Source organism: Melopsittacus undulatus, chromosome 5, assembly GCF_012275295.1.
Source record: "Melopsittacus undulatus isolate bMelUnd1 chromosome 5, bMelUnd1.mat.Z, whole genome shotgun sequence".
In the NCBI taxonomy this organism is placed as follows: domain Eukaryota; kingdom Metazoa; phylum Chordata; class Aves; order Psittaciformes; family Psittaculidae; genus Melopsittacus; species Melopsittacus undulatus.
This window is the reverse complement of record NC_047531.1, coordinates 27,548,419-27,572,457: the sequence shown is the minus strand read 5'-3', so window position 1 is coordinate 27,572,457 and position 24,039 is coordinate 27,548,419. Positions and strand designations below refer to the sequence as shown.

At 38.1% G+C, this 24,039-nt stretch overlaps 1 protein-coding gene across 1 annotated transcript in view; it reads right to left on the bottom strand.

The window, feature by feature from the left end:
• Nucleotides 1–1,956: 1,956 nt before the first annotated feature.
• The window catches only part of LRRK2 (leucine rich repeat kinase 2), a 69,403-nt gene continuing 47,320 nt past the window's right edge, over nucleotides 1,957–24,039 (bottom strand). The window contains exons 32-51 of the mRNA XM_013128879.3: nucleotides 23,044–23,245; nucleotides 22,348–22,436; nucleotides 21,313–21,500; nucleotides 20,318–20,472; nucleotides 19,769–19,915; nucleotides 19,425–19,616; nucleotides 18,561–18,707; nucleotides 18,134–18,234; nucleotides 17,784–17,974; nucleotides 16,952–17,112; nucleotides 16,007–16,177; nucleotides 14,012–14,112; nucleotides 13,144–13,338; nucleotides 11,953–12,146; nucleotides 11,577–11,649; nucleotides 10,570–10,754; nucleotides 9,725–9,877; nucleotides 8,868–9,076; nucleotides 5,610–5,684; nucleotides 1,957–3,140 (exon numbers count right to left, since the gene is read on the bottom strand). Of these exons, the coding sequence (XP_012984333.3) occupies nucleotides 3,019–3,140; nucleotides 5,610–5,684; nucleotides 8,868–9,076; nucleotides 9,725–9,877; nucleotides 10,570–10,754; nucleotides 11,577–11,649; nucleotides 11,953–12,146; nucleotides 13,144–13,338; nucleotides 14,012–14,112; nucleotides 16,007–16,177; nucleotides 16,952–17,112; nucleotides 17,784–17,974; nucleotides 18,134–18,234; nucleotides 18,561–18,707; nucleotides 19,425–19,616; nucleotides 19,769–19,915; nucleotides 20,318–20,472; nucleotides 21,313–21,500; nucleotides 22,348–22,436; nucleotides 23,044–23,245 (3,051 nt within the window). The 3' untranslated portion in view covers nucleotides 1,957–3,018. The remainder of the gene's footprint in view (nucleotides 3,141–5,609; nucleotides 5,685–8,867; nucleotides 9,077–9,724; nucleotides 9,878–10,569; nucleotides 10,755–11,576; nucleotides 11,650–11,952; nucleotides 12,147–13,143; nucleotides 13,339–14,011; nucleotides 14,113–16,006; nucleotides 16,178–16,951; nucleotides 17,113–17,783; nucleotides 17,975–18,133; nucleotides 18,235–18,560; nucleotides 18,708–19,424; nucleotides 19,617–19,768; nucleotides 19,916–20,317; nucleotides 20,473–21,312; nucleotides 21,501–22,347; nucleotides 22,437–23,043; nucleotides 23,246–24,039) is intronic.

Here is a 24,039-nt window from a genome sequence, read left to right as displayed (position 1 = left end):
CACACAGAAGAGCTGTTCTTCCCCTCAGTGGTGTGTCCCAGCTGGGGAGGGGAGGCCAGTCCCCAAGTGCTTCTAAATTGGAGCTGCACACTTACTGCCTGCCAGCTCCTGGCCAAATGGTGCTGCAGCTGCCTCCTTCCAAAGCCTTCCCATACTCAGGAAAGGGATGCTGACGGTTTCCACATAATTTGACATGATGTGTCTGTCACTGTTCTCTCCAAGAAGTGCCACACTCTTGATCCAGAGATGCACTTCTAGACTGTGTCAAATGGTAGAGGGACAAGAAGCACCAATGCCAAATCTTCTCTCACTCTTCCACTACTAAAAAGTGTTTTGTGAGGATGCAGGTGGATCAATGTGCTCTATATGAGCTTCATATGTTGGATTACTAAACAGTCACAGCAGGCTACCACTGTTACAGACTTTTACCTTCCTACTATTGATAATTCAAGAGTGGCCAATTTAATCAGCTCGTAATGACCTCCTGTCTTCCAGTTGGTTGCTCCTGTCTCTTTTGTTCTTTGCTATTCCTGTAATACCCAACACAGGGTCCCAATCCAGTTTATGGATCATTCTTTTCCATAGAATCCCAGAAGAGGCAACTGCAAGGCCAGTACTGCTTACAGGTCATCTCCAATCTCTGGGAAAGGCTGCAAGGAACACCAAATAGAAGATAAACTGGGGAATGGAAAGAGGCTTAAGATGTGCATTATGAGATAGAGAAGAACTGGGATTTGATGCAGTGGATTATGTGCCACAAAAACTACACCCAAAAGCTCTTTGGAAATTCAGCAGTCAGTAGACTATGTTATTAATAAAGCACAGGTTTAATAAAAAGATTTAAGGCTTACATTTCAAAATGACTTATAAATAACATAATCACAATACATATATTCTATTTTTAAAAAAAGTATTCACGACAATACATATTTTCTTAGTTATAAAATCCCATATAAATAGCAAATTATTCTCAGTATGCAGATTACACAAATACATAAAACCTGGGGTGCATGTCTAAAAGGAATCCTGAGTACACAACGCATGGCAGGAAATAGAACAATGATAGAGTTGGACACAAAAAATGCTGTTGTCCTAGTACATAATTTCTTCAAAACTGTAATAAAAAGGAGAACTTTTTGGTTGCTCAACCCTGTTCAGCTCCATAGACTCAGGAATGGCTCTGGATACTCCACTCCTTCAGAGTTCAGGAGGACACTTGATTCTTTTGGAATCCAAAAAGGAAAATGACATCTGTCCTCTGGTCAGAAATAAGGCACTTACTTAGAGCAGGTCAGTACAGGCTGTAAGAAGCATCTTGGACTTATAGCCAAGAGCAGCAAAAGGCATCTCTCGAATGAAGATGTGTGGCAACAAATTCTGGTCATTATACGCAAGAGGTAGCCAATTGTTACATTCCTCAAGGTTCCCCTGTGTCATGGGTTGAGCAGTAGCAGTCATTTTTTCTCCTTCTTGTAGCTGGTGCAGTGCTGTGTTTTGACTTCTGGGCTGGGAACAGTTGCTTGATAGCGAGCATGTTTTGAGGGTGTTTTTGTTCAAGGCCTTTTCTGAGCACGTGCTCTGCCGGGGAGGAGGGGAGGCCGGCAGGAAGGAGACCAGGACACCTGACCCAGGCTAGGCAATGAGGTATTCCATACCATAGCACATGATGCCCAGGATGCACTTGGGAGAGAGAGCTGGAGGGGTGGAGCTCTGGAGGAAAATGGAGGAGGGAGCACGCGGTGCTCGGCCAGGCAGGGTGGAGTGAGTCATGGGTCGGTGGCTGGTGGGGTGTTGTATTCTTTTCGCTTGTTATTGGCTGTATCATTATTATTTGTAGTAGTAATGGCAGTAGTAATTTGTGTTGTGCCTTAGCAATTAAACTGTTCTTATCTCAGCCCGTGGGGGCTACATTCTTTCGATTCTCCTTCCTAACTCTCCGGGAGTTGGTGGAGCAAGGGGGGGAGTGAGTGAAAGTACTGTGACGATTTGGTTTAAACCACGACACCCTGCTTATCCCCCAAAGAACTATATACATCAATAGAAGAATAACTGGAAACTTTGCACATTAGAAATATCAAAGTTCCCTTTGTTTTTTTAGATTGAGATAAGCTAAGCAGCAGTGTGACCACAGCAGCCTGGCCACAGCAGCCTGCTGCTTTCTTTGTGGTACAATTGTAGCAGTGTCTGGATCAGAGCTTTCACTCTGGATTTTCTCTTGGCTTTTCAAAGTGAGCTGTACAACAGATCTATGTGAATGGTAATGTTCATAACACTTTGACTACATCTCTAAGAACAAGGCAGACTGCAGTACTGCAAGAGGACACCAACTTGCAGAAGCCTGTCGGTGTATTGAAATTCTGAATTCTGAGCTATTTTACTATTGTAGTACAATGATTTTTTTCAGATTGTAACAAAAATAAGTCAATTATTCATGGAAGAACGAAAGAGTATTCTGCCTGTTGTTCTCACGGAGTCATGTGTAGTCCTATGTTCTTTTAAACACTCCTATTACATAAAACAAAATGTTTCCTTCCATATAATCAGGGTCATAAGCTCTGACACTGCTAAAGCATGAATCATCAGAGCACACTTATACATGCACACTGCAATAAACAGGCTTAATTTTTGCTTCTTATTACAGTGTCAACTCGGTAGAGATAATAAAGTAAGAGCCATTTATAGTCTTCTGGCTTATTCCCAACTTAACTGGGATCAAAAACAGGATGAACAATGCTATACTGACGTGGAGCCATAGTTGCTGAGAGCAGAACTTCACAAGTAAACAACAGATGCATGGCAACAGTTTAAACTCAGAAATTCGTCATATATTTCTGTCCTTTTAAATATTACAAATAACTTTCTTATCCTTCTTTTGTCTTGATATCCTGTGAATACCAACTGCCTCTCTCATGGCATTTTTCTTCCTGGTTTTCGGTTGAACCCCGAGGAAGTAGATGCTGTAAATACTGCATGGTACATTAAGATGGAAGACTAGAAAAGGGACTGATGGGTGATTTTTCAGTCCAAAGAAAAGCTCTTCATTTTTTCTGCTAATTCCTGTCTCATTTCTATATGCTTTTTCAGGTTGTGCACTTCATGGGGCAGGTTAATGTCCCACACTGACACGCAGGACTGTAATTCTGGAAAACAGATAAATGGAAAACTGTCACAGAAAAAACTTATTGCATAATTAGAATTGGTTTTGCTTATGTGCTTATGTTTTAATTACTTGCAAATTGCCTCAATGAAGCTTGATGCTTAGGACCTGGAAGACAATTTATATGACACTTTATGTGTGAAGTAATGCAGTTATGGGTTACAAGCTGTTTGTACTTGCATGATGATTTGGATCCTAGTTCCTCAACTTAGAGTATACCATTTAAAAGCATTTGAAAACCTATTTTTTGTCCCTGTAGGCCATAAGGTACTGACCTGAACTATAGCTAATCATAGAATAGTTAGGGTTGGAAAGGACCTTAAGATCATCCAGTTCCAAACCCCCTGCCATGGGCAGGGACACCTCACACTAAACCATATCACCCAAGGCTCTGTCCAACCTGGTCTTGAACACTGCCAGGGATGGAGCATTCACAACCTCCCTGGGCAACCCATTCCAGTGCCTCACCACCCTAACAGTAAAGAATTTCTTCGTTATATCTAATCTAAATTTCCCCTGTTTAAGTTTAAACCCATTACTCTTTGTCCTGTCACTACAGTCCCTAATGAAGAGTCCCTCACCAGCATCCTTGTAGGCCCCCTTCAGATACTGGAAGGCTGCTATGAGGTCTCCACGCAGCCTTCTCTTCTCCAGGCTGAACGGCCCCAACTTTCTCAGCCTGTCTTCATACAGGAGGTGCTCCAGTCCCCTGATCATCCTCGTGGCCTCCTCTGGACTTGTTCCAGCAGTTCCATGTCCTTTTTATGTTGAGGACACCAGAACTGCACACAATACTCCAAGTGAGGTCTCACGAGAGCAGAACAGAGGGGCAGGATCACCTAATTAATGCTAGTACTGAAGTGCCTGCATAAAATTTCTTTATTTTCCTGAGCAGATACACCCTAAATTCTTACAAGACTCAAAACACATTCACTGTAAACTAAAAATGAAAACTGATTTCATAAGGTAGTGAGTATCTTGGTAGAAGGTCACTTCTTCAATTTCTCTTCATGCAAACAGCTCTTTATTCATGGAGAATTCACATTGCTTTTAGTGGAATGAGGATAATTGAGAATACTTGAATGATTTAGTGCTCACAAACCAAGCCCCCAAGGCTTCTATGAGTCTCTATTTTCTCTCTGTATAATTAACGGCACTCACAAATACAATCAAAATACTAAAAAGGCAATAGGCATTCTTATGGTAATAATCAGGGAATATCTGAATATAAAAAACACTGCTGTAAGTTTGATTCATATTTTACTCCAAACTGTCAGCTCATCTACACTTGCCACCCTTTACTTTATACTGTCATTGCCATGGTTTTAGGAGCCACAGGGATAAGATCAAGGTGAAGAAGGGCATTGATTAGAACAACAACTGCAACTATTCTTAGGAAACCCCAAAAGACAGAGATTTTCTATCTACCATTTCCTGCACTTTGCTACTCTATTTGTTAGGAAGCTTTTGCTGATGTCTGACCTAAATCTCCCTTGTTGTAATAGAAACTGGTTAGACTTTAACCTACCCACAGGGAATCTGTAGAAGTCTTTATTCCCTTCCTCTTTATTTACATATTTGAAGCCTATTATAATGTCCTCTTTAAGATTCATTTCTATTAAACAGCTTAACCTCTTGCAACATTTTCTTGCAGGTTGCATTTCTCTTCTCTGGACTATTCCTAATAATCTGGATCATTCAGCAATGATCCAAATGGATATGCTCCTCGAGCAGATGCCACAGCAGCATTCACCAGGGTGTAACAATTGGCTTATGTCTTACAGACACCACATTTTTTGGTGTCTGCCTCTTCTGCAGTAATGTGACATGGTTGACTCATATTCAGCCTGTGATCAATTATAACCCTTTTTTGTGCAGCACTACTATTTAAGCTGATCATTTCCTCACGCTGGTACAACGGATCATTCCTAATTAAGTAAAAGGTCTTGTATTTGTCCCCACTGAATTGTATCCTATTTCCTTCTAGACCATTTGTTCTATTTGTCAAGATTATTCTGAACTCTATTCCTGCCCTCCAGTGTGATTGTGGCTTTGTCTTAGCTGAGTATTGTCTGCAAACCTGAAAAGCACATTCACTGTGTCTTCATCCACATCATTCATGAAAACACTGAGGATTCCTGACCTAGCACAGATCCCTCTGGAAATCCATTTGATACATTCTCTGATCAGACAATGACATTTACTCTCCAAGTACAGTTTTCCAGCAAATTATATTATATACTTCAACTAGTGGCTTCCTCTGCTCCATTTTTGAAAGTTACTGTTAGTTTGTATGGAGTCCAGAAATGCAAAAGACAACAAAAACTAATAATAATGTTTCAATAAAATGACATCAAATGATGATCATCAACTCTCCACTCCCAGTTGGCAGTCAAGTGTAATAATGTCTAATCCTCTAATAATACAAATGAATAAAACACAGCTCAGGTACCTTTGTGGTATTTGTTGTCTTCGGTATCATGTTTATAGCAATATCCCAGAACCAGGACTGCGCTCTTGAGACTCCCTTTTTGAAAGAAATAAAGCATCAAATTTTCATTTAAATGGGAACTTTGTAATTTAAAGACAGAGAGTAGATGACGTCATGCCACTAAGAGGATGGAAAGCAGAGTTCAGTCAACTGGATCCTTTATTCAAAATCATTAACCATGAAAGCCCCAGACATGAAAACAATATAGTTCATGTCTCCATTTAATGTAGGGGTTTATCAGGGTTCAAAGGCATAAGCACTGGATCAACCGACCAGTCTGTTGAACAAGTCTGAGAACAAAGCACCCTATTATATACCACAAGCAGAGGTAGTAGAGTCACAGGAAACAGATGTCACAGCAAAGGGAGAGGCTGCAAATGAAGTCCCAGTGCACAGCAGAGACAGAAAGCGCCAGTAATCAGTTTGGTTATGAAAAAAGAACAACAAAATATGATACAAACTAATTAAAAGTGTTCTGACCTAACTATGGCATGTAGAGGGGAAAGGAGAGTTATCATGGCAGCAGAAATAAGGGACGGATTGTAGGAAGGTGCCTACTGAATTATGCAAAAAAGACTAGGAAGACAGGAGTGGCTGGATCACAGAGGGCTAAGTGGAATGTGCCAGTGTTTCAGTATCAACTTCCTGCTTATTCCCAACAAGAATTGTTTATAAATGTCTTGCAAGATAGATGGAAGCTGTTACAAGTTCTCCTGCCAGAGCAGCTCCCTGTCCTATTGGCAGCACGAGGAGGGCAGTCAACCTTTGGCTTTATGCTAGTAGAGGAATATAGGACCCAGCCTACATACCTGGATTACAGATCAGGCCAGGGAAGGAACAGGCTCCTGTCTGTGCCCCACACCTCTTTGTACCTGAAGTCTTACATACTTCCCCAGAGGAAAGATGAGGAGGTTTTCTGGGGTATAAATAGGCTGGAGTATGGCTTATTGGGAAAGCCACAGCCTTGGAAGTTTTGTGTGACTACACTGCAGTGTGACCCTCACAATATGTTCCTTCTGGATCAGCAGATGTTTTTAGTGGGTCCCCCAGGACCTCTGCAAGTTAGAGAGAGATTTTCCCTGCCCTGTGGAGATCTGCAGTATATTCTGCTTTGATACCGATTTAATTCTAGTTATGGCAGATGAGGGCTGTTGGGAACCATGTATGTCTTCCATGCTCAGATTTTTCATAATTTACTGAAATTTTTCCTGCAACCAGTCCTATCCATACTCCTTATAAAAGTGATTGGAACTGAAGTATAATGTATCTTATTCAGATTAGGGTCCTTTCTTACTATATAAATCATTCTTTATGGTAAGGCTGATGTCTATTATAAGCCAATGTGTTAGGTGAGAGAATAAGAAAAAGACATTAGATTTTCAAATTCGTATATGAACTAAGATAAAATTGATGTCTCAAAGTCTGGCTATCTCTTTTTCCTGAAATATTTACATCTGACTGACATTCTATATTTTAACCTTAAATGAAACTATTTAATAGAAAAGTATTCCCCTCTATTTTCTCTCATTTTCCACAAGTAATGTATTATTATCAAGAATTGCTCAGCAGCCTCAGTGCCATTTTCACTGATTCTGTGAAAAATCACCACAGGAACGAAGTCCTTGAGTTTAGGAAAAAACCCAGCCCTTGGTTTTTTTTGGTTTTTTTTTTGTTGTTTTTTTTCCCCAGCAAAATAATTGCTGGGAAAAGATGATCAAAAGAAAAAAGTCCCCATCAAACTGCATGTATCAATCTTACCTGATGTTGTTGAGATTTGTGCAACTGCAGCTGAACTCCTTCTCCTGAAGTATTAACTTTGCTATACATAAGATTTTGATTAAAAATGTTGAGGTGACTAGAAACAAAGGCCGTGAGACTCAAGGCTTTTTAAATCACACTGTATTATTCTATAGGACACACTTTCCCTACCAGTGACAGTAATAAGCGAGGCGGAGATTTTCTTAGTAACTATTCTTTACAAAATGCCAAAAATAAAATGTCTCCTTATAGCACTAATACTGGAGCTATCAGGACCAGAAAGACTGAAAATGCTGTGCTAGCATATATCTGGACTTCAAAGCTCACTCTCTTAACAGCTGAGGACTGAACAGACTCTACAAACTTGCTGTCACAGGCAAAGGCAAGTCAGAGGAGGATGGAGTTTTTTTGTCTCGTCCCCGTGTCAGCACTATGAGCTAACTGTAGTCTATGGATATTTTTGGTGCCAGAAAGGAAAAAACAGCCCCCAAATGAAGTTTGTGATGGCAATGAGAAAACAGCCTGCAACTGTGAAGTTCACTAGCAGGATCACAACATGTTTCTGAGACCACAACAGCAGCTTTGGAGTCTTTTTTGACACTAAATCACACAAGCAGGTGAAGTCCAGAGCTTTTTTCAAAACACAGTGGAAGGCAATGGGAATCCACATGTGCCACAGAGTACTTTCTGAAGTAATATATTTTGCGTGTACCCACCACTGCACTACAATGAACTCATGACCTGGTATGACCTTTATTACTTTTGGAAGAGATGCAGCAAAGTGTACAGGTGAAGGAATTTACAACAGCCAAAAATGCCCCATACTCAACCATGGCCCTCTGGCTGTTCGTAATCACCACTGAAAACCCACAACTACCCTCTGCCTAAGCAGCTCAAAACCACTGGTGACAGGAACAGCAAATATGTATAAGTCTGCACCCTGAGCCCAAGTGTGTAGCGCTTTCCCAGCTTTGCTGTGACCTACTGTGATCCAAACCTAAAAGAACCATTCCAGAATAAGGATGTGAGAAGAAAACTGGGTAAGAAGCAATTAATGGAAAATTATTAAAACCTAGCAAGCTCCACAGAGAGAAAAGCCAGAATCATAAAACTTAAGATGGAGGATGAACACAGGCAGACACAGACGGAGACAGGGACTATCAGACAGAACATAGTGACAGCTGTGCTGAAGCATGGCACAAGAACACAGTGAAGGTGAGGTGTGTTCATGTGCTGACCAGTGACAAGCCAGGGAAGAGCTGTTTACATGGGCACAGGTATGACAGCCTGCTGGTACTTACCAAACACCGCAGTGTCTGGCAGTGACTGAAGGTGACAGCAGTAGAATAGAATGAATGAACACATGCTAATTTGTTCTGGAATACCATGTCAAAAAGGACTCAGCAATCCTGAACTTGGCACTGATTTTTAAAGTACACATCATTTGATGGTTTTACTTACCTAGCTGAGCTGTTATCATGACTCTAACAGAATCACAAAAGTTGTCTATAACTCGCACAGGACGACGTGTTGATATATCAAGCAGCAAAATATGTCCTCCTCCTGTCCCTATCCACAGTGCAGTATTTTTCTGCAGGCAAATTGTCTTCACTCTCCCAGAATAAGCCAATTTATGTTTTGATTCTGTGCTTAGTTTTTCCATTTTGTCCCTATGAGTATGGAAAGAATTTGTATTAAAATCTGGTGGCACACTATTCCACAACTGCTAAGATGACTCAATACCAGCCTGTTTGTTAAACAATCGTTCATCAATGCTAATCAATTGATTGACTTGAAACAAACTGGGATGAAAACTAGTGGACCTATAAGAGCTAGCTGGTCTGCTTCAAAAGACCTTTAAATAGGAGGCAGGTATTCTCTGCTCTCTCCCAGTCTGCAGGCAGGTCACTGCAAAGTGGGAGGAGCACACCTAGAGCAGGTCCTGATCTCACCATAAGAATCAAATGCACATGGCACATTAAGGGAGAGAAAATTTAAATGCAAATGAAAATTGCCAGGACTTTTTTCTTTCTCGAGCACAGTTACATGAATCTTCTTGATATGATAGAAAAATGGTGAAATAGAATAAGGGTCTTAAGAAATTAAGGTTCTGCATCAAATATTCTGAAGTTCTCAGCCAAAAGAGAGGAAAACAATTCCACATTTACCAAAACAACTGGGCAAATTCCTTACCTCCAGCAGGTTAAGGTAATATGTTAGAGAAGGCAATGTGATACTCAGCTTTCTTTGCATCTGTCTGTACTAGGATGGTGTTATTTTTTTCTTGGTAGCCTGTACATCAGAGATGAAACACTTACTTAAGAAAATGTGCACAATCAATGAGTTCAGAAAGTTTTTCTGTCTTCTTATCCCAGATTTCCACAAAATGGCTGTTTTTCTTTGCCAGGTAGATGGATTTGTCTATTGTTATTGAAATAATGTTTGCATCGCTGTAAGCATTATGACAGAACCTAGAAGAGAGGACTCCAGTTAGATACAGAGAAAATGTCTAACTGATTACTATGAGTGGGGTTAGCTTCCCTCTAACTGTTACAGAATACTCAGCATTAGAACCAAACTGGACTTGGATACAACTGAAAGGGTTTGCTATAATCTTCCTATATTTTGACATAGACTCTCACAGTAATGGATGTTTTGCCCATGTGAGAATTATATCAAACTCTCCAAAAACTTGAGTCTCTAATTTCTAAATAATGAGAAGTCAGCAATCATGCATGATTTAACTACATAGGGCAAAGATATGCACACATATCATGCTGACAAACATATAAAGACAAATACTATTCTCAGTATATGTGTATGTGTGTGTGATTCTAAATAATGTAGACTGGACCTGGACAAATGCAATTGCAGGAGAAAAACTGATCAGTGGCATTTATACATTTTCTGAATAGATAATGACTTTATAAATCCTTTATATAGTAAAAAAGCATATCCCTTGTTTAAAAGCAGCAATGAGCACTTTAAACACTACTCTCTGATCTTATTTTAATGTACATTGTATTCCATGTGTATTATGGAAGGAAAAGAACAGAAACAAGAGAACTCAAAGAAGAAGCTACAGAACAAGACATTACATCAGAAGTACTGCCAAAAATCTTCAATAAAACAGCCAAATAACATCACTTATAAATAAACTTACAGTTGACTTGTCTTTGTTTCAATGAGCTTTTGAACAGAGAAATCACTAGATAAGGCAATGATCTTTGTTCCACAGCCTCCCCAGATTGTGTTTTTTTCAGATAAGCATGAGGACTCATTCAAGCACATCAGTGGTGTGCTAACATTTCCTATAGTTAGTATCTTCAGAGGTGTAGCACCCTTACACTGCAAGAAAAAATACACTCTTTGTTAGAAACAAGGAGTATACAGGCACTCAGGAACTGCTAAAACAAGGCCACACAGCCTGCTGAAGTATATTGAAACAGCCAGATTTTCTGAACCATTATGGTATCTTTCTAGAATGTTGGAGACTGAAAAGCACCATAGTCTCATTATAGATGTCCCATAGAAAACAGCCAGTGTGAGTGGAAACAGGACAGAGCTGGGACTGACACTTCCTACAACCCCTGACCCAGTTCAAGAACTGGATGGCAAGTCACATCCATACCTTGGAGACAACCCACACTGGACCATATTATAGTTCTGCAATGCACTGCAGCTTCATAACTACTCTAAATTGCATATGGTCAGGAGCCAACGCTCAGGAACCAGCTGATACAAACAGCTCCCAGCATTTATCTGTGGTGTGCATAGAACTCTGACCTACAAAATATCTAAATATTGTCTTTTTGAAGATACCCTACAAAAATTTAGTGTGAACAAAAAGAAAAAGGGTCTGTAACAGCAATAAGTAAAGGAGATTAAAACCATTAGGATATTCTTAATAATAACCATTAATGTCAACTCTCTACTCAGTTTGGCAGGCCTTTCAAAGTCCTATAATGAGAAATAATTTTGCCTCTGAACTCTATCATTAAAACAGATACTGTAAAACACATGCAGTTTGTCTAAGAATGAAGTAGAAAATTAGTTTTAGTTTTAGAGAAGCAATTAAAAATAAGCTAAATGAAACAAATCTCCTATTGTTAACTGCTTTACATTTCACTTATACTATTTTGTAGAACAGACAGCAAAGAACAAGCCTACCTTTACTGCTCTGTCTTCAAAAACTGCCAGTCTGCCATCAGCTGTGCCTACCAAGAAGAAATTCTTCTGTTTGCTGAAATAAAATAAATAAAGAATGAATTCTAGAAATTCCTTTATCAGGTAAGAAAATATTAAATGGGCGGCCTCTGGTATTTCAAGAGTTTCACTAAACAACTAAACACAAAAAGCAAATACAACTACTTGTGGTCAGGAATGTAGTCTCCAGGTACACTAGGTGCAACATTAAGTGGAAATACAGGCAAAAATAAGCAGTTGTCTGAGCAAAACTGCCAAGTGCACCGGTATCATTTTCAGAGCATCTCTGCTTAGTCATATTTTCAAAATGTGCCTCAAAATATTTAAAATTCATTTATACCTTTGCTTTGACAGAGAATTACAGTATAAACAAGTGATGGAATCTGACATTTTCTGCAGACGATGCCTTCTTGTTTCATCTTCTGTGTTAACTGCCCACAGAGAGCCAGACTGGGTTCCTGCTACAATCCAGTTTTCTTTCTCAGCAGGAAGGGTCACTAAGGCCAAACTTAAAATTTTACTATCTGCCATATCCTGAGTCAGAAAAGAAAAACAACCTGGTTATGCTTTCAGTAAGGGTAAATGCTAATAAACTGCTCATAATGAAAATAAACTTGGACCATGAATGGTCAGGCCTCGGACCCTTGGACCCAAGGCCTATCTTCCCCATTCAGAAATCTAATTCTCTATTAGCAGAACACATCTTCAACTGTGCCATCTATCTTTAAAGTGCTTGGAAGGACCCCTCAAATATTACCCAGGAAAATCTCTAAGCTGAATGCTGAAAAAAATATTCTCTCTCTACTCTAGCGAAGGTCTCAAAGTCATCAGAGAATTAAGCGAATGGAAATACACTGCAATATATGCTCAGTTTAATTGATAACAATAAAAGCACTGGTCTAATACTTATTTTTCTCATATTAGTTTTAGCAAAATAAGCCATGTAATTTATACCAAAGCTACCAATTCAAATGTATCATGGTCAACAGATGGAAATATAACTGCAATAACTTTGATGATGAGTCATATTCAGTTCTGGCACACACATTCATCACAGCACATCAAGCCTGTTAAAACCTTTTTCCTTTTCTGAAGGCACAGGACTGAGACGTAAAAAATCAAATGAAAAGAGCTGAAGGATATCACCCAAAGTGGCACAAGGAGATGGCATCCATGGGAAGACAGGAATCTTTAAGAGACTATCTGGATTGTTATGGGAGGTATTGATATGAAAGGCTGTGTAACTACTACTCCTTGTTCTAGCCTTCATGCTAGAAATAGCTTTCATCTGAGTGGAAGAAAGGAAGCCAGAAAGACAGCATTATGAGAAAGTTCCATCTGGATGGCAGGAAAAGAAGAAAAAGTGGCTGCAGTATTGCTTCATTTCATGGGTACAGTGATGACTCACTTATGAGCAGTCTTTCTTCTCACAAAGCTTAGAAGTAATATCCTGCTGTTAAAATGCAATTAATTCTTCTGAAATACATCTGGGTGCCAAACATTCAGAATAAATGGCAAACTTCCTACGTACCTCACAAGTATGTCCATCTGTATTTAGGTTAACAAATGAAAGTTGTGCTTTTTCTGTGTTCCCATTGCCTATCCAGACTCCTGCCTTCTTGCAGCTTTGATTGGCAGCAACCATGCACTCTGCTGTAGCCGTGCTGGGTATTGAAACATACCTCATCAAACATACAAGCTCTGCAGAATTCAGGATCTCATAAACCTACAAAAAAAGCCACAGCATGCACATGGTAATAACAATGACTTGTGCAGTGATAAATTACAAGCAATGGAGAACAACGTTTTATGAAATATGAAGTCTCATATTTTACAGTGTCTCAGCAGGGCAGCTCATCTGTATCACTACTGTTAATGAGCAATCTTTGTGCACTGAGAAACTTGACATTGACTCTCATTCTTCTGTTAGAATTTCAGGAAGTCAGTGGGGTTAAGGCACATGTGAAAATTTCACCCATTTCAAAGAGCAACGCAAACACACCAAAGTAGGTTTTACATCCACACTTCTGTTCTTCCTCTCACATGCATGAATGGCATAGGCTAACTGCACTGATACTATAACAAAGTCTTTTTTGCATAGTCCTAGTAAAGACCATGAAGTAATCCGAATCCTGTTTCCCTGCAATCACTAAAGCAACACAGTGAAAAAACAGCAGGCTAGAATAAATGGTTGCCAGATTTGAATGGAACTTTTAATGCTGGATGGCAAGAGCAAGCAGTATTTCATGGCTCTTTAGTTCCAGGAAAGAAGAACAGAAAATACCCCGTGCCTCTTACTAACTTAAATGTTCACTTCCTTTTTAGAAAGCACAACAACTTTGTGGTATCATGTATTATAACCATATACATGTATATAAAATACATATACAAAATAATACCTGGGAAGATGTTGGTCGTTCTTGAGGGTTTTCCTTCAAACACTTTTTAATTAAATTCTCAACTTTCGGCCAGGGAGCACAGCCATATTCTTTTACAGGATCTAAAATGTGAAATTAGATAACTTCTTAACTGGCCTTTACCATAGTACAGAAATGAGAGTTCTGAATAAATTTCTTCTTATTTTAAGATATCATCTAAGTTCTTACAGAGCTGCTCCAAGAAATATCATACTCTAAAAATGTAAAGCTAAAATGTCAGCATGAACAGCTTGAAATTTCTCATCCACCAATAAATGTTAGAGTATGAAACGCTAGAGTCCTTTACATTAAGAGCAGTTAAAGCAAATGGATTTTGCTTTAACTTTTTCTTTGCTCTTCCTATACCTGGGACTGAGTCACAGATGTGTGTGAGTTGTGTTTTGATTAAGGCTGACCATTCAAAGGCTTGTCATTTCAGTCTGTAGTCTTTTCAGTTCCTGTGGAATTCAATATGGATATGGAATACAGATGAGCTTCCAATAAAACATATAGCAATTTAGATAAACAACTCCATATAGTATTTATGCGATATGGAAGTTTAAAAACCACTCGGGCTTTGAATATGTACCTTACGACTATAGTGATGACCTCTCTAGGAACAAAAGAAATCTGAAGAGAGCCTTTTACAAGCACATGTAGTGATAATACAAAGGGGATAGATTTAAACTCACAGAGCGAAGATTTAGATTAAATATTAGTTTATCATATTGGTTCATGATAATTGACAGCAGATATTCCAGTCCTACATTAGACAGAGGTAACCTTAATGATAAAATACCTGCAAACGAACATACTCAGTTCAGCACATGACAGACACTGTTTACCGGTGAGCTCAGCCAGAACCCTTTTTGGTGGAAATATATAAATAATGAGCATGTGCACAGGCGGAATTCCATCTCCAGAAACTAATATTTTATAGAGCTTATAATACAGAAAACAGCCAAATGGACAGCTGCATTCAAGAGATACTGAGCCAACAGTTCTGGGGATGAGGAGGATTTAAACTGTCTTGAGCTATGAATTGGATAATTCTCCTTAAGGAGCAGAAAATGTATGAACTCTGTCTCTCCTAATGGAGAAGCCATGCCCGATTGAGTGGCAGAGTTGCTGCCCTTTCCTAGATGGAGTTTTCAGTCTTTAAGAATCTTTCATGGTATACGCATTATTGCAGGGCAATAAGTAAGAACAGCACATATAAAGATTGTAGTACTATAAAATTCAACAGCTTTTTTACACAGAAATTGTCAAACTCTGAGTCATATTGTCCAGCTTGCCTATATCACATCCAGCCTGATAGCTTCTTCAACCTTCCTTCCAGCAGCCAACAAATACATATTATAAAGCAGATGAAATTATGAAGAATGTTATGTAGCTGGCACTTCACTCTTGATAAGTACAAAGGAATTCCTTTTAAAATAGGAATTTTGATGCTTTTTTAAGTGACACCATTTATTAATTTTTTTTTTAAATTTAAGTAAGATTTCAAGAAGTTTTTAAAAGATTTCAAAATTTTCAGCTTCTCAGTTAATGACTCTTTTAATGTAATGTATCATGATCAAAGAACAGAAGTGGAGCTGTGTTTATCTTAGTGCATGATATGCATTACCACAGTAATAGGTGTGAAGTTCAGACATGGTATTAGAAGGTACCTTCAGCAACATCTGTTTTATCTAGATCTGGATAAAGTCCCACATAAACAAACCCTCTGTTTCTTTCCAAAGTGAAGCAGATAGATCCCTTGAAATGGCAATGAAATTTTGACCAACATGATGTTCGATAGATGCCTATTTCTCCTTATTTCAAGACCATATGAAACTAGGATAAACTTAAAAAAATTACTATTATTACTCCTCTGATCACTGTCACATACAACATAAAACATGAGAGGTGTTAGTTTTGGGGGAGGCAGCACAAATGGTCCACTTTCATTTTAAAATTGTAAGAAAGAAGGCATACCTGGTAACTTTCCTTGTATGGCTATTTCATCAAATTCATTTGGAAACTTCAAGCCTTCCATTATTCTACCTCCTCCTGTTAAAATGTCATAAAGCAGCAAGCCAAATGAATAAATATCAGCTTGCTGATTGTAAATAACATTTCCTCTGGCAACCTCCGGTGCTCGAAATCCTGCAAATAAATCATTCATTAATAGTTATGATTCATACGCAGATGAAGCCATCTTTATCCTTTTAAGAGCAAATGCTTATTGATGAAAATGTCATAGGAAGTAAACCAAAAATGGCTCACTATTTCTGGGCTGGCAGTAGCTTGCATGTGGCAGACCTCCAAAAAAATCAACAATCAGTATAAAGGAAAGGGACAGTACACCAGTTATAGAGGTTCTGCACCATTATATATGAAATAATTCATTTATCGATGAAAACTGAAAATGAAAGGCAAGTCTGCAGTCTTTACTGAAGGCCTAACATTTAATACTCGAAGTCACGCCTTCATGCTCAATTTCCAAGACCTAAAGGCACTTTTCAAAGTCGTTGAATTGTTCAGTGCTTTAAAATGGATGTTAGTAGGTTTTCTGTAAAGTCAGGGAACAGTGCAGATATTTATTGCCTTTAAATACCCATGTATTGCTGAAAAATAGACCAGACAAGTTTAGCAGTATAATTTCAATATCACAATAACTACCCTAAAACAAAACAGTAAAAATTATGAGTGCATGCAATTTAATCTGCTCTTTTTTAAACCTTTAGTATACTCCTTGATTCTTCTAAAAGGGGTTAAAACATGAATAGGAAGTAGGGTCGAGAAGAAGTACAAATCTGGCATCACAACTTGTAATATGATTAGGATTTCATTTTGTGATTGACTTCTTACAGACTACATAAAAACCATATTAGCTATTTTTGGACATAATGCACTGTAAACCAAAGCATTTTTCCATACCTGGTGTGCCTTCAGAAGTTTTTATTCCCATTCGGCAACAATACTGGGCAATGCCATAGTCAGCTATTTTTGCAATAACAGCTGAATTGGGATACAGAGTAAAGAGCAACACATTGTGAGGCTTTAAGTCACGGTAGATGATCATTGCTGAATGCAGGTACCTGTGAACCAAAAAAGTATTTATTGAAAGCATTCATAATTCAGGGATGCATCTATACAAGCACACTGAATGGATTATTCCCAGAACAGTAAATCGTGCTTTCAGATGTTAAATATTGTCTTTAAAAATGTCAGATGTCACCGACGTGACACCACCATACTGGCTATTGACTTTAGAATTGTTTGAATTACTATCTACTGTACATAAACATGGAAGCATTTTAGTAACAAGTCTTATCTGAAGTGTCACTGGCAGTTTGAAAACTGAATCTTACAAGTGTAAACTTCATTGGTCCCTAAGCTCCTTTTGCAGGTTTTGTCATTTTACAATCACACTTCAATAGCTCCTGAGGACATTCATGGACTTTCAGAACCTTAACAATACACTGAATTACCTTCTTGACATTCCAATAAGAAATCAATGGCCACATAGAAATTTCACCCAGAGCTCTTGCTATTTCTCTACTTACATGAGAGACACTTGTTAGCAGAAAATCACAGGTAGCAAAAGTGTGTGTTATCTATTAGATAATCAATCATAAAAAGGAAAACGTTTGCCTGGCCCAGGGAACATTTTGCTTGAGATGAGATATAAGAAAAGAGATTTTCATTTGCACTACATCCTACCTGCAGCTGTATCCCATCTTTAGAGCAAAGTAGATATCACAATTACCTTAAGCCATCAGCTACATGTAGGGCTATCCTGTGCTGAAGTGTTCTAGTTAAACTTGCATTGTCTTGTTGAAGCAAACGATCAAGAGATCCTTTAAGGGCTAATTCCATCACCAGCATCCGGGGACGGATTGCAGCAGCCAGCAGAGACACTAAACTGGGGTGATGGAGGTGACAAAGCACTGCAAGCTCCTGTAAATTGTAAAATCAGATGAAATACTGTAAATAGCATAACCTCTGTAGTTCTGAAGTAAACTCAGAAATGTTGTGAAGCCTTGAGCTTTTTAAATTCTTCACCAGGGTTGCTATTCTAAGAGTGGCACTATAGGAAAAAAAGGCAGTATTTCTTACTTGTCTTAGAAGCCTGAGGGAAGTGTGTTTATTGAAAATCTTTACGGCAACCTCTTCTCCACCATAGGATGCACGGTATACAGATCCGAACCCACCATCACCTTTCCAATGATAAAATTGAAGAGTGTTAAAAACAAAGGGATATCAACTATATATCAAAAAGAGCTGAAAAGTCCGATTTTAAAAGGGGTGGATTATCTACTGTGTTAAGGTTCATGATCAGTAATTCAAACACACAAACCCCAGTGTCCTAGCATACAAGTTAATGGAAAATGAAAACTTAATAACCCAAAATTCAGAATACTTTAAAAAATACATTTATATAGAAAACAAATCTCTATTTTTTTCTCCAATATGTTGCAGAATTGACTCCAACAGATTTGTTTACATCAGCTCTGTAAAAAAGACCCTACAAAATGATGCCTACCCAAGAGAAATTCAGGAGCTTCATCAAATTCCAGGTCATCATTGTTCAACATAATATTTCTAGGCAAATCAGCCAGTATCAGATCAGGAGCAATCTGAGCTATTGGAATGGTATGTCTTGGTTCATCTGGATCTACCAAAAGGTCACCTAAGAGAAACAAATAAGACAAAAAAAAGAAGAAAAAGGATAGTCATCATTCAAAATGCATTGAAAGGTATATGTATCTCTGTGACTGCACATGATCAATGTACCTAAATAGAAATCCTTATGTGTGTGTACATACATGTATGCACACACACTCATAAACATACATACATGCATATACAACTAATTGAGTTTGCCATTCAACTTCATGTATCTCACATGTTTAAGTATTTTCAAGGTTCTGGATATGTACAAATCAAATGTGATAGCAATTGTGGCTATGTAACAAAACCAAACTAACGAAGAAATTATTTTTCTGTTTATAAAAAGAAACAATTCTGTTAGTTTGTAGAATGTAGAATAGCTTTTTAAATTTCTGTTGTATGTGGTCCTACCAAAAGATCTAGTATCAACTTTACTATGTGCTGGATTCAGTTCCATGAATGAAGTTGCATTATTAGTACCATGATAAATGATTGCTACCATTTATACATAACTATACAAAGTAGCTGCAATCTATCCCATATTATATAAATATACAGACAGCTCTTGCATAAAAAAAAAGAATGAGTTGCTTTTAACTTTTACTGTTATTTTTTACAGAAATGAAACATTTTAAAATAACATGAACTACCCAGATGTTATAAAAAGCTGATGTCGTATAATATTTATCTACATACAGATGTATCTCTTATATGCCTAAATGGCATAAATATATACCTTCTTCAGCCTTTTTAAGTAAGTCATCAAGAAGGATTTTTTGGTGTTCTTCACCATCCTGAAAGCTGTACAGGGCCCATTTCTTCAACAGTGTTTCCCCTTCACCACATACATCTATATCCAGCAAACCTGGAAACCATTCTTCCATGAGAGAATCTATATGATCCACAACTTGTCCCAGAAGGATGCATCCTTGAAGAAGCCAGAAGAGGGAAATTACAAATGCAATCTGCCATACTTGCAGTCACAAAGCTAAACTCAACATTCCAAAGGCAAAAGCACAACAAACCAAATGCCAAGCTGCACTCAAACTGGAGCAAAAATCAGGCTCAGGGATAATTAACCTTTTCTGCAAGAAGGTGCTGTAATCTTCAAAAAACTGTCTGGGTTGTTGTCAAATATTGCTGATTCCACCAGGCAATAGGCTTCAGGAGACCAGTTCAAGTAAATGCCTTGTCTCCAATACATTCTGTTAGGACGAAGAGCTCGCTCTAGAAAATACAAAATTAGATTAAAAATCTGATCTCCAATATGAATGTAATGTTTTTAAATGCACAGAAAATTTATGGTACTTTGAATATTTAATTATAATAAATATGAATATTTATTGGGTAGGTTTATGCCTACCCAACTACAGAATAAAATAAAGGCTACAACTTTGCAGTGAGAATAGTCCTACAAAAGCTGAATACAATCTTTGCCTTCCGCACACCACAATAAAGATCAGGCGTTATCTGCTCCTGGGTATTTTTAAGTGACAAAAATAACCATTGCATTTTCTTGTGCTTGTGAAGTGGCCATAAATCAGCAGAAATAAACCAACATAGCCTTAATATGCATTTGTGATCAATGAATTCGTGCTCACTATTGCTTTTGAAGATAAAGATTTGTACCTCTTCCTGACAGCATGTAAGGTGATACTTCAAGCAACCTGTTGATCAGCCTGGACCAAAATCCCATAGGAAAGTAGGGCATCTCATAAAGCCTGATGATAATTTCTGAATTTTCACAGTGGGGAAGCTCTATAACAGGTCTGTGATCAGACAAACTGAAAGAATAAAAATATTAGACATTATTTAATGCTGCTCTGTATCAAAACTGCATGATGACATACAGTATTTATTACATAAAACATTATTTATTAATGAATGATTCAAATGATCAGGGAGCAGACAGGTAGTGTGCTTGCTTATTCTGCTTGCTTGTGGTAAAGTGAAGTTCTGCTGTAATTTAATCCCAGCAGAACCTCAATCATTAGATATTGAATGTACATCTGAGAAAAAATTGAGACACATATAAGGCAGGTAAAATGTTCAGGTAAAATCCTCCTCTGCCAGGACTTAGAAGAACATAGAAACTGGTGAGTGCAACCATGCGACACTCTCCATTAGGCAACATATTAAGAAACCTGTAATTGAGGGAGAGGAACTGTGTTACCTGCTTCAGATAAAGCAAAAGAACCTCATTCAAATTCATTACACTTCTTTGTCACCACATTTAATGACTAGACTGTTTGGAGGAGATACTGCCTCTGACTGTGGTTCTCATTCCAAGCAAATAGGCTATAGAAATTCATGGTTAGTTTTTATATTGCAGTAAGTATCTGTAATACTGGCACACTGTAAAGGTAAATTATAACCTTCCTGCTGCATGGAAAAAGAAATATTATCCTTAGAAAGCATTTTATCATTTATAGATTCCATACCAGATAAGCTTTATCTGGTACAAGATACATCTGAAAGTGTTTACTAAAATATAGTGTATGAAGTATATTATCATGCTTTCATATACAAAATTGTTTTAGTGATCAGTTAAACTAGTCAACCTGATGGGAATGTTTCATTTTGATCTCTATGGCTGCCATTGGTGGGTTTAGCTCTTTGCTTACCTGCTTGGGATTAGTAACTGATCCTCTCCTAATGGCAAAGCAATCTGGAACTTTTCCAGAAGCTTGAAGTACTGTGACATGTAGATCTTAGGAAACTTGCTCTTCTTTAAAAGGAATTTTTCCACATCTGAACGCTTTACAATTCCTTTAGGATATTTGGAAAAGCCTTCCACTTTCACTGTCAGAATCTTTCAAAAAAGTAAAACAATTTCAGCTGTGCAGTCATCATTAGATTGCATATTCCTGATGAACTTTGCTCCCTGAAATATTTAGTAGGCTAATATTTAGGGGGGGAAACGGACTCCTTTTCACAGGGAAAATGAACATTTCCATAATGCTAGCCAGCAAGAAGACAGCAGTGAAAAATATTAAAGCTGTCCAAACCACTTGTGTGCTACCATTCTTCAGCAGCTTTCACTGTGTGTTGTGACCTTCTAGGTCTTTTCTCACTCTTAATTGCACCAGCTTTAAAGCCTCAAGCTTACATTTTGTCATCCCATTTATTGCACTGAATGAAAGGCAAAGTTTCAGAGGTTAGAAAATCTGAATATACATAACTGGTGTTTCTAGATCAACATTTCACTCATGATTTCTCTTAAGTCTGCTACTCTCCCATGCTACTCTCCCATTCCAAGATGTGAATCCACCACTCCCTTTTGCCATCAGTAAGCACACAATGACCCTTTTCCCCCCATTCTTACTGCTTTAATCCAAAGCTCCAGCTTTTATTACAATTTGTCACAACATAGTACAGCATTACTTTGCATCCATGGGGTTTTTCTATTCTACATCTATTCTCGTGTCCCGTGCAGTTTAAATGATACTGGACATTACAGCATAAGAACATAGAACCGCTGAGACAGGCAGCTGTCTTGAAAGCGAAGGAAACAGAGCCAGGTAAACCAACCTGGGTCCTGAGAAAATTCTAGGTCATGAAACAGTAAAGAAATGGTGAAGAAGAATCATGGATAAGTTACAGTCGTTTCAGATGGGAAAAGGTTCTACAAATGTAGATGAAAAAAGCAAGGGTCTAACCTGCGCCATGATTTTACATAGCCACTTGGGATCTACAAAATACAGATCTCTCAGCTGCAGTGCTGGATCTTGAAAATGAAGGAGTACACCTGCACAGAGAATGTTGTACTTAGCAATGCATTTCTCAAGCTCCATATTAAGCACAGTAAATACCCCACTCTGGGCTGTTTTTCTTACTTGACATAAGCAGTTTGAATAATAAACAGCTTCTGAGTTTATGTCAACATTTCAGGACAGCAGAGCGCAATCATGGTTTGTTCAGCTTTACTTGATGTCCTGTTAGATTTGTGATCTGACTTGGTTTTCTTTCCAACCAACTTGTTTTTTAGTTTATTATTTAATCTTATGCAGTCCGTAAAGCACTAAGATAAGCTGGAACATATGTTCATCTAATCACTGTTCTATTCAAGCTATTATAGCAATTGCAACTTTCTTCAGAAACTGTGCTGTCTAAATAGCAGGTATAATGTTTTCAAGGAGGGGTAAGAGATAAAAATTGTTACAGTAGTAATCCTTTATATCTTGGAATTCCTTTGTGACATAGTAACCTGGATTATCAAACTAAAGTTATCCAAGCTTAAGCATTTCAGCTTAACACCGTGGCAAACTTTCGTGAGATGTAAAAATACATACAGGTTAGTCTGCTGCAGATTTGCAATAAAGTGCTAACAAACATACCTGAAGAGAATATTTTACCTGATTCATTCAGAAAGTGAATTGCATGAGGGAGTTCATTTTCATCCAATTGTAACTGGCTTTCTTGTACTAGCTCCAGTAAGCGTTTCTGATCAATCACAGGAAATTCAACTGGAACGTTTTTACGTTCCAGCAAAATTCTCTTCTCCAGCTCCAGGTAGCTGTCAGGAATTAGCTGACCAACCACTGGTTGATCTCTGATCTGCATAATTAGGAATAATAATCTTAAATGTATTCATTTATTCATGTGGAATTTATTGAATAAGATGGCTTCTGAAAGGTAGATGTAACTAATTTTTCTTCCAGAATTTTAACATAAACATTCTTCTAAAAATGAATACTCAATATTTCTGTGTTTCCATAAAAAATGATGTCTTCTTAGAAGACACAATGTCAAAGAGAAAGCTTTGATTTAAAGTAAAAGGGAAGTATTTTCTGCATGAACAGATGATGTCATACACCTCAGGTGAGCACAAGAACAGAGGTAAATGAATAAAGTTTATACCTCTTGTAATCTGTAATCTTTCTAGACATGTCTTCAGATAAACTGGGGGGGAAAGGGTATTAGCTTAATTACAAGTCTCCATTGCTGATAGTCAGTGGACAGCAGGAGAGGAAGAAATAAATTTAGCCAGGTTAGTGACACTTAGCGGAAACAGCCACATGCTTTCCCCTGTTTCCTGAGCCTGCCTTCCTTCCTGAAGACATTGTTTAACTTTTGTTATTAGCGAGCACCCAAAAAATGTCCCTCTCTGTGGGTACTGAGCTAGTTTGTTGGTGTTTTCTTTGAGGAAATGGGAAATAATTTTCCCAACATTTCTAATTTGGCTTCTTAGTTTGTGATCTTCCTCTAAAAGAAGTTAAACACCAATGCACTGTGGCATTTGTATGTGTCAAAAATATAATTAGTACCTTGTGTAATTTCAAACACTCAGAGCACTTTCTAACAACGTTGAATACTTAACTCACTTTGTCTAACTTCTAAGCAGGTACCTT